Genomic DNA, 12,028 nt, shown 5'->3' with positions numbered 1-12,028 from the left:
TATAATTTTATTTACTTAAAGGTCGCAATACATGTATTAAAGCGCTACTAACAGTTTCATATGTTGAGAGAACTCAAACGTATTCTTCAGGCGCAAACCACACACACACACACACACACACACACACACACACACACACACACACACACACACACACACACACACACACACACACACACACACACACATATATATATATATATGCACCTGCGCGCGCGTATGTGTGGTCGTTTGTGTCTATATGCGTGATGGATTAGCAGACTCGTTAAAACGTCGGACAAAATTCCTTTCAGCATTTCTTCCGGGTTTTTTGGGGGTTTTTTTAGAGCTCGAATCTCATCATGGTCAAATTTGTTTTTATCATTTTAGGGATCGATAAAATAGAGTACCAGTGATGTACTCGAGTCAATTTAATTGACTAACCCACATCTTTTTTTTTGTTTTTATGCTATCTTTATTTTTATCTTGTCTGCTGTTACCCGTTATTTTATCTGTTTATTTTCTGTTTCAGTTACTATCAATATTTCCTTCTCAAAGGCTTCCAGGTTTGCTAGGTGTTCAAATAGTCCACATTATTTGGAAACCTACTTATGTTGAAGTGAACTTTCGAATATCTGTAGAGAAATCAGACGCACCTAGCGTCGAGGAGATTGAAAAAATCTATAAGAAAGGTCTCGCAGAGACTCAAAACAATGGAACCTATGTATACATAAGATGGGACCAACTAGAAGGATTAAATAACAAAAACAAGATAACAGGTAAATTAATTATTTGTTTATTTGTATTTCTTTATTATTTTATAGACACATGACTCGTAAAGTACCCGATTTCCATAGCGTGTAAGCGACCGAGAATGCAACATTCCCCCTAAACGGGAGGCGGGCCCCTTGCAGGATTCAAAGTCAGCTATCTTGAAGAGAGGGTTGGGATGCAAGTTGATTACATCGACCCCAGTACTTGTCTGGTGATGTATTTTATCGGCCTCGAAGAGTTGAAAGGCAAAGTTGACCTCGGCAGGATTTGAAATCAGACCAGAACGTAAAGAGTCGCAAGAAATGCTGCTAAGCATTTTGTCAAAACTTGTTAACGATTCTCCCAGCTCACCGCCCTCTATCGGTAACACGCGGCATTAAATTTGACGATGCAAGGCGGTGAGCTGGCAGAATTTTTAGCACGCCGAGCAAAATGTTTGACAGCATTTCGCCCGTCTCTGTGTTCTGAGTTCAAATTCCACCGAGGTCGACTTTACCTTTCATCCTTTTGGAGTTGATAAAATAGGTACCAGTTAAACACTGGGGTCGATGTAATCGACTCATCACCTCCCTCAAAATTGCTGCCCTTGTGGCAAAATTTGAAACCATTATCATTATTATTATTATTATTAAGGTAGCGAGCTGGCAGAATCGTTAGCACGCCGGGCAAAATGTCCACCGCTACGTTCTCAGTTCAAATTCCGCCGAGGTCGATTTTGCCTTTCATCCTTTCGGAGTTGATAAAACGATGCAAGGCGGTGAGCTCGCAGAATTGTTAGCACGCCGAGGTCGACTTAGCCTTTCATTCTTTCAAGGTCGATAAGATAGGCCCATTTGAACAACGGGGGTCAATGTAATCGACTTATCCCCTTCCCCGAAGTTGCTGACATCGTGCCAAAATTTGAAACCAATATTCTTAGAGTAGCGGTCGACGAGCTGGCAGAATCGTTGGCACGTCGGGTAAAATACTAGGCGACATTTCATCCGTCTTCGCGTTCAAATTGCGCCGAGGACGACTTTGCCTTGCCTTTCAACATTTCGGAGTCGATAAAATAAGTACCAGTTAAACACTGGGGTCGATATTCTCTTTCTCCTGAAATTGCTGGCCTTGTGTCAAAATTCGATACCTATATTACATTTGACGATAGATTTAGTTACGCTTTCGAAAATGGTTCACACGTACGTCGGTGGTGTTGATGTTAATGTTGGGGCTATTGTCAACCATAATAGTATAAACGAAATTCTATGAGGGGGGAATTTCTTGTGTAACCTAGTGTGAATGGCGGTGAATTGGTGAGTAAGAGGTGCATCTCTTATTGGTAAAAGTAAAACAGAGCGATTTACTGGTCTTCGTTTCTCCAGGTTGGCATAGTTACAGGAGATAACGTTCAAAATCGCATTTTTAATGAACCTCTGCGTCTGCAAGTCTGTCGCTAACGGCCATATGTATGCATGTATGTATGTATGCGTTTGTACGTATGTATGTATGTTTCTGCGTATGTATTTATATATGTTCGTACGTATGTATGTACGCATGCATATTTGTGTATGTATGTATTTTGTACGAATACATGTCGTCTATGTATGTATGTATTATTACGCATGTATGCATGTATTTATGTATCCTTGTATGTATGCATGTACGTAAGTTTGTATGTATGTGTTATGTACGCATACATACAAACATATATGTACATAGACATGCATAAATACATACATTATATACGCAAGTGTTTATGCATGTATGTACGTATATAGCATCAGTGAAGGAACGCAGCTTAGTGGTTAGAGTGCGTGTTCGAATCCTAGACTGGGTGGTGTGTTGCATCTTGGAGTTAGGTGCTATAATTCTCGTTCTTCCATTTCTCTCCTTAACTAAAATGAGTACCAGCCTAGTGTGTGTTGGGCTAGTGCAGCCCTCACTCTCTCCTTCCAGCTGTCACATCATGGATGTCCTAAGATGTCAAGAGTAAGGGGGGGGGCTGAGAATGTGTCTCTGTCTGCTCGCGACTAAATAGGCACCTAAGACATTAACGAAAGCACGGTACATATTACCAAACAGTATCCGTTTAAGACTGACGACAGTAGTAGTGGCGGGGTGGGGTATGGTGGGGGTGTTGGCGACGGCGGTGGTGTTACTGCTGCTGGTGTTGGTGGTGGTAGCAGCAGTAGTAGTAGTAGTAGTAGTAGTAGTAGTAGTAGTAGTAGTAGTAGTAGTAGTAGTAGTAGTAGTAGTGGTGGTGGTGGTGGTAGTTGTAGTATGTAGGGATGGATGGATGAATGGATGTAAGTGTATATAGAACTAAATATTCTATATTCATATACTATTTAAATTCTTTCTATAAAAAAGGGGAACTGGTTTGTAACGAGTGAACAAAGGTCAGTCGCTGGAATTAGATCACAAAAGCAAAGATGTGATAGATGTTCACGTTTAGTAAACGCTACCAATATTTTTTGTGTTGCTGTATGTGTATGTCAGTTTTATTTCAAGATTTCTCACCAATAGAGAAAGATCCGGTTTCTAACCTAGATTCAAGACTCCTTCACTGGAATTTCAACATCAACAAAAGAGTATTTTTGTTTGTTTGTTTGTATGTATGTATGCATGCATGCATGTATGTATGTATGTATACATATGAAGAACTTAAGCGAGCTGCGCGAAAGCGCACGGCTCGTATAGTGAATGGGGAAAGCTTGGTCTGCAATGTTTGCAGTCGTGTATGCTTGTCAAGAGCAGGGCTCATTAGCCACCAACGGAGCCGCAAATGCAAAATATAAGTTAGTCCTAGAGCGCACAATGTTCCTGAAGGTCGGCAATGGTCTTCCTCGGTCACGAGTGGACGGCCATCATGTATGCATGTATGTATGTAAGCAGATTTGCATGTTTTGTTTTGTGTATAGTTGCGTATCTAGATATGCTCATATTTGCATTACGAACTTCTGGAAAGTTTTACAGATTTTTACAGTTCCAGTGATGTATTGCATCTGTAGTCTTCGAATTAGCTTTCTCCTTTCTGGTTTTGAGAAGCCTAATTTCTCAAGATTGGTATTTAGGCAGTGTATTACATATCCCAGGGCCCCAATAATTACAGGTATAAACCTGAAGTTGTAATCTGGATAAAGTAACTGCAGATTTCTCAATAGTTCAGCGTAGGTATTCTCTTTTTCACTAATCTTCAGCTTTATGTTAACATCCGCTGCTTGTGGAGGAAGTGTCACCATTGATGATTAAGGGCAGCTAAAGCCAGCTCCACTTGCGAAGGGGGAAAAAATCTGAAAAATCAAGAACTTTGCAAAACTGACATGCCAATATGGAAAAAGGACAGGCTTTGTTACCTGAAGATAAGAGGATAGTCGCAGCACGTGTCTCTGACTTAATAGCCTTCATTAGCACAACAGGTATGTGTGTGTGTGTGTGTGTGTGTGTGTGTGTGTGTGTGTGTGTGTGTGTGTGTGTGTGCGTACGCGTACGCAGATAGACAGACAGGTGGACGGACGGACGGGAGGACGTTCTCTGAAAGCAAATAATAAAGTGAAGATTTGTTAAAAGTGTTGACTGTGGTTTTGGTGTTTTGATTTTGCTGTTGATGTCGTTGTTGTTGTTGTTGTTGTTGTTTGTGTTTTGTTTTTTTTCAGAATACAACCACTGCCAAGACTCGAGTTACAACTACTGCAGCGTGAACGCCATCTGTAAGCATTACATGAAATCATTTTTGTGCAAATGTAATCCAGATTACGATGACATCTCACCTGACATAGTACGCGCTCCGGGAGAGATTTGCACAAGTAAGTGAATACGACCATTTGAATTCTTACTACTACTACTACTACTAATAATAATAATAATAATAATAATAATCGTAAGATATAAAACAATCTCTTATGAGTGATTTTCGTTGAAGGTTACCCGCACTATATTTCGTGGGCCTTGGCTAGACCTCAACAGAGACAGCTCCACTTCCAGTCTCTTTCCTAAATACAAGTGTTTGAGCAGTTGACATCGGAAAAACCTCAAGCAATTAAAACCGTTGAAAAGGCGAAAAAAGAGCGAAAACATCGCAGCAATCGGAGCAATGATTGTTTCCTACTGGAGATAGCAAGGTGGCTGCTGACTCATCGTCTGGAGTACTTTGATTGCCCCACGCTGAAACACCCTGAGATCTACGTTACAAGAATATATGTGTCTCTGGAATGCTCAGCCACTTACACGTTAATTTCACTAGCAGGCTGTTCCGCTGATCGCATCAGCTTGAATCCTCATCGTCGTAACCGACGGAGTGCCAGCGTGTGTGTGTGTGTGTGAGAGAGAGAGTACACGTTTGTGTTAATCCTTCACCATCGCTTAGCAACCCGTTTTCGTTTACATCCTCGTAACTTCTTAGTACAATAGAATAAGCACTGGGTTGGATTTGTTCGGCTACGTACTTCAAGGCGGTGCCCAAGTATGGCTGCGATCCAATGACTGGAACAAGTAAACGAAAGGATAAAAGATACATTATTCTTTCAATACACTTTCCGTAATTTTGATAACATAGTCATCATGAAAATGCGAAGAGAAGCAATAAACGAACGAACGAACGAACTAGAAGATTCGCGAAAAGTTTAAGAGAAGAGGAAAGTTACGAAATTCGGAAGATATACGAGAAAATCCGTTACGGCATGAATGACGAAGAGGGTTAGTATTATCTGAAGTAAATGCCACCTCATAAATTTGAATTAAAGCCTTGGTGTAATAGTTTAGCTCTTATGAAATAGATCCCTTCGACAAGGATTATGTAACGTAATAAGCATATAAATTACTAACTTCTACAATATCTGCATGGATATCGAATTGATTGATAATGCACACTCAAAATCAAAGGTTTTATTCCATGGATCAAAATCTGCCTAAGTGATGCCAATTTATCTCTTAACTTGCGTTTTTGAGATTGATCAATTTCCAATACGTTTAGTGTTTTCAATGGTGAACAAGTCTCAAGATTTTAAGGCGCAATTTTTTTCTTATGGGCGTATGCAGGTTCTTTCAGAGCGCATTCACTTCTTGAATTTCCTATCTATTGTTCGTGAATAACAGATAATAACTCTCAAAGTAGAAGAGATGAAAAGTGTACAACAAGGGAGATAATTTTCAAAGATGTTATTCCCTAACGCTGCATCTTCAGAAGTACTACCTATTGAACTTTAAGCGAATTCAAGAATCAAGCACTTCTGAAAAAAATAGACATTCGGACCCCCCCCCACACACACACACACACACACAAAAAGCGTATTTCAAGACTACCTGTAAATTTCGAACAAGCTTTGACGAAACTGTGTCCTTAGCAGTTGTAGAATCTACGGTGGCTTCATAAATGATGGTCTCGGTCTTACAAGGTTTTGTTGTGTAGAGTGTAGTGAAGTTTTGTTGTATAGAGCTGTCTTGTTCAAAAACTTAACGGAACGAAACTGCTCTTCTCCTATGCGGGTTTGAACACACGTATCATGAGGTGACCTTATACTTCCTCGTTTTCCCCACCCCCACTTTCTGCATAAACAATGTTCTATGATTTTATATAAAACAAGATTATACAACAACCTACTTCATCTGACTTTTATAAATTCCTTGTGTTGTTGGAACACTAAAAATTTCAAAGGCGTTGTTTTTTTTTATCAATTTCAATAGCAGATTACTCTTTTGGTATACTCCTGCTGCTGCTGTTGTTGTTGTTATTGTTGTTGTTGTTGTTGCTATTGTTGTTGTTAAGTAACAAAAACACGACGACAACAGCAAATAACAACGTTTGAATTTCCTTAAAAGACATTATTTCTTAGAAACCATTTTTTATGTGCGTTTCAGGGGAATTTTAATGTATGAATAAAGTGAATTGAAATACATTCATGCGTATTGTAAAAAAAAAATAATTGAAAGCTTATATGAATGCCTAGATGCTTTCTAAACATACCCAACAAAAGGGGTCTTGTCACCTAGTTGGAGACTTGTTTATCTAATATCTGATGAAAAGTTATACATAACACACACAACGACACACACACACACACACACACACACACACACACACACACACACACACACACACACACAACGACTCACGCACATACACACACATACATCCACATGCAGATACATACATACATACATTGACTCGTTTTCACATACATACATAAAACATGCATAAAATATACATACATCGGGCCTTGTGCCTAGAGTAGCAAAAAACGTACATACATACATACATACACACGTGCATAGAAGGAGCACTCCGTCGGTTACGACGAGGAGGGTCCCAGCTGATACGATCAACGGAACAGCTTGCTCATGAAATTAACGTGCAAGTGGCTGAGTAATCCACAGACACGTGTACCCCTAACGTAGTTCTCAGGGAGATTCAGCGTGATACAGAGTGTGACAAGGCCGGCCCTTTGAAACACAGGTACTACTCATTTTTGCCAGCTGAGTGGACTGGAGCAACGTGAAATAAAGTGTCTTGCCCAAGGACACAACGCGTCGCCAGGAATTGAACTCGCGACTCTGCGATCGTGAGCCGAATGCCCTAACCACTAAGCCACGCGCCTTCACAACACACGTGCATATGTGCATGTATACATACATACACACGTGCATATGTGCATACATACATACATACATAAATGCATGCATGCATGCTTGATGGCTGCAACCCAAGTTTGAGCAATGCCATCTCTTGGTTGTTCTATTAAATATGAGTAGCATGGATGTGGCTTTTCAGTCCTTCGAGGGACGTAAACTCTTTTGCACAGATGTGGTAACGATGGGCACCTCCTGCAACAGGTATTCAGAGAGCTTACCATTCACGCTGACACATGCATTCGTTCCAGCTTGGAATTTTTCATCGAGTGTTTTGCCTTTTTCAGTGACCACCCATAGTATACAAACAACAGAGATGTTGAAAATCAAGCGATGCTTAAATCTGAAGCTTTATTAAAGTGAGGAAAGTCTTACATATGGCCAATGTTACTCTCTACACGACGTACGCGTTTGCCCAAAAAGAATAATTAGATTAAATCAATGAATGCAAACGAAATCGTAGGTGTTTCAGCAGTGTTTGCTTTCTCCTAAGAAGATACTTGAACAAAGACTAGAGGTCTCTCCCACCCAGCTGTTGGATAGTCGTTGACGCTGCTCAGTTCATCCGCCGTTTGACAGGCTTTGTTTTTCGTCCAGCGAAATCATCCAATGAAAATCATTCTCCTTACCAAGCAGCCTTGGTAGGGTTACCGGTTTAGTAGTCGACTGCCAGACCATATACTGAGCTGCATGTTATTGGTTGTACTAAGAGTGACATACATACTAGACAAAGATACATAAGAGCGACATACATACTAGACAAAGATACATAAGAGCGACATACATACTAGACAAAGATACATAAGAGCGACATACATACTAGACAAAGATACATAAGAGCGACATACATACTAGACAAAGATACATAAGAGCGACATACATACTAGACAAAGATACATAAGAGCGACATACATACTAGACAAAGATACATAAGAGCGACATACATACTAGACAAAGATACATAAGAGCGACATACATACTAGACAAAGATACATAAGAGCGACATACATACTAGACAAAGATACATAAGAGCGACATACATACTAGACAAAGATACATAAGAGCGACATACATACTAGACAAAGATACATAAGAGCGACATACATACTAGACAAAGATACATAAGAGCGACATACATACTAGACAAAGATACATAAGAGCGACATACATACTAGACAAAGATACATAAGAGCGACATACATACTAGACAAAGATACATAAGAGCGACATACATACTAGACAAAGATACATAAGAGCGACATACATACTAGACAAAGATACATAAGAGCGACATACATACTAGACAAAGATACATAAGAGCGACATACATACTAGACAAAGATACATAAGAGCGACATACATACTAGACAAAGATACATAAGAGCGACATACATACTAGACAAAGATACATAAGAGCGACATACATACTAGACAAAGATACATAAGAGCGACATACATACTAGACAAAGATACATAAGAGCGACATACATACTAGACAAAGATACATAAGAGCGACATACATACTAGACAAAGATACATAAGAGCGACATACATACTAGACAAAGATACATAAGAGCGACATACATACTAGACAAAGATACATAAGAGCGACATACATACTAGACAAAGATACATAAGAGCGACATACATACTAGACAAAGATACATAAGAGCGACATACATACTAGACAAAGATACATAAGAGCGACATACATACTAGACAAAGATACATAAGAGCGACATACATACTAGACAAAGATACATAAGAGCGACATACATACTAGACAAAGATACATAAGAGCGACATACATACTAGACAAAGATACATAAGAGCGACATACATACTAGACAAAGATACATAAGAGCGACATACATACTAGACAAAGATACATAAGAGCGACATACATACTAGACAAAGATACATAAGAGCGACATACATACTAGACAAAGATACATAAGAGCGACATACATACTAGACAAAGATACATAAGAGCGACATACATACTAGACAAAGATACATAAGAGCGACATACATACTAGACAAAGATACATAAGAGCGACATACATACTAGACAAAGATACATAAGAGCGACATACATACTAGACAAAGATACATAAGAGCGACATACATACTAGACAAAGATACATAAGAGCGACATACATACTAGACAAAGATACATAAGAGCGACATACATACTAGACAAAGATACATAAGAGCGACATACATACTAGACAAAGATACATAAGAGCGACATACATACTAGACAAAGATACATAAGAGCGACATACATACTAGACAAAGATACATAAGAGCGACATACATACTAGACAAAGATACATAAGAGCGACATACATACTAGACAAAGATACATAAGAGCGACATACATACTAGACAAAGATACATAAGAGCGACATACATACTAGACAAAGATACATAAGAGCGACATACATACTAGACAAAGATACATAAGAGCGACATACATACTAGACAAAGATACATAAGAGCGACATACATACTAGACAAAGATACATAAGAGCGACATACATACTAGACAAAGATACATAAGAGCGACATACATACTAGACAAAGATACATAAGAGCGACATACATACTAGACAAAGATACATAAGAGCGACATACATACTAGACAAAGATACATAAGAGCGACATACATACTAGACAAAGATACATAAGAGCGACATACATACTAGACAAAGATACATAAGAGCGACATACATACTAGACAAAGATACATAAGAGCGACATACATACTAGACAAAGATACATAAGAGCGACATACATACTAGACAAAGATACATAAGAGCGACATACATACTAGACAAAGATACATAAGAGCGACATACATACTAGACAAAGATACATAAGAGCGACATACATACTAGACAAAGATACATAAGAGCGACATACATACTAGACAAAGATACATAAGAGCGACATACATACTAGACAAAGATACATAAGAGCGACATACATACTAGACAAAGATACATAAGAGCGACATACATACTAGACAAAGATACATAAGAGCGACATACATACTAGACAAAGATACATAAGAGCGACATACATACTAGACAAAGATACATAAGAGCGACATACATACTAGACAAAGATACATAAGAGCGACATACATACTAGACAAAGATACATAAGAGCGACATACATACTAGACAAAGATACATAAGAGCGACATACATACTAGACAAAGATACATAAGAGCGACATACATACTAGACAAAGATACATAAGAGCGACATACATACTAGACAAAGATACATAAGAGCGACATACATACTAGACAAAGATACATAAGAGCGACATACATACTAGACAAAGATACATAAGAGCGACATACATACTAGACAAAGATACATAAGAGCGACATACATACTAGACAAAGATACATAAGAGCGACATACATACTAGACAAAGATACATAAGAGCGACATACATACTAGACAAAGATACATAAGAGCGACATACATACTAGACAAAGATACATAAGAGCGACATACATACTAGACAAAGATACATAAGAGCGACATACATACTAGACAAAGATACATAAGAGCGACATACATACTAGACAAAGATACATAAGAGCGACATACATACTAGACAAAGATACATAAGAGCGACATACATACTAGACAAAGATACATAAGAGCGACATACATACTAGACAAAGATACATAAGAGCGACATACATACTAGACAAAGATACATAAGAGCGACATACATACTAGACAAAGATACATAAGAGCGACATACATACTAGACAAAGATACATAAGAGCGACATACATACTAGACAAAGATACATAAGAGCGACATACATACTAGACAAAGATACATAAGAGCGACATACATACTAGACAAAGATACATAAGAGCGACATACATACTAGACAAAGATACATAAGAGCGACATACATACTAGACAAAGATACATAAGAGCGACATACATACTAGACAAAGATACATAAGAGCGACATACATACTAGACAAAGATACATAAGAGCGACATACATACTAGACAAAGATACATAAGAGCGACATACATACTAGACAAAGATACATAAGAGCGACATACATACTAGACAAAGATACATAAGAGCGACATACATACTAGACAAAGATACATAAGAGCGACATACATACTAGACAAAGATACATAAGAGCGACATACATACTAGACAAAGATACATAAGAGCGACATACATACTAGACAAAGATACATAAGAGCGACATACATACTAGACAAAGATACATAAGAGCGACATACATACTAGACAAAGATACATAAGAGCGACATACATACTAGACAAAGATACATAAGAGCGACATACATACTAGACAAAGATACATAAGAGCGACATACATACTAGACAAAGATACATAAGAGCGACATACATACTAGACAAAGATACATAAGAGCGACATACATACTAGACAAAGATACATAAGAGCGACATACATACTAGACAAAGATACATAAGAGCGACATACATACTAGACAAAGATACATAAGAGCGACATACATACTAGACAAAGATACATAAGAGCGACATACATACTAGACAAAGATACATAAGAGCGACATACATACTAGACAAAGATACATAAGAGCGACATACATACTAGACAAAGATA

The 12,028-nt window shown here is 38.4% G+C and overlaps 1 protein-coding gene across 2 annotated transcripts in view; it reads left to right on the top strand.

The window, feature by feature from the left end:
* LOC149134587 (uncharacterized) overlaps positions 1 to 12,028 on the top strand; it is a 78,933-nt gene that overhangs the window by 25,863 nt on the left and 41,042 nt on the right. For both annotated transcript variants that reach the window (XM_089354875.1, XM_089354876.1), the window contains 2 exons: positions 512 to 758; positions 4,389 to 4,538. In XM_089354875.1, the coding sequence (XP_089211001.1) occupies positions 512 to 758; positions 4,389 to 4,538 (397 nt within the window). The remainder of the gene's footprint in view (positions 1 to 511; positions 759 to 4,388; positions 4,539 to 12,028) is intronic.

Source organism: Octopus bimaculoides, chromosome 7, assembly GCF_046866305.1.
Source record: "Octopus bimaculoides isolate indiv1 chromosome 7, ASM4686630v1, whole genome shotgun sequence".
NCBI lineage: Eukaryota > Metazoa > Mollusca > Cephalopoda > Octopoda > Octopodidae > Octopus > Octopus bimaculoides.
This window is presented reverse-complemented; position numbering and strand designations above follow the sequence as displayed.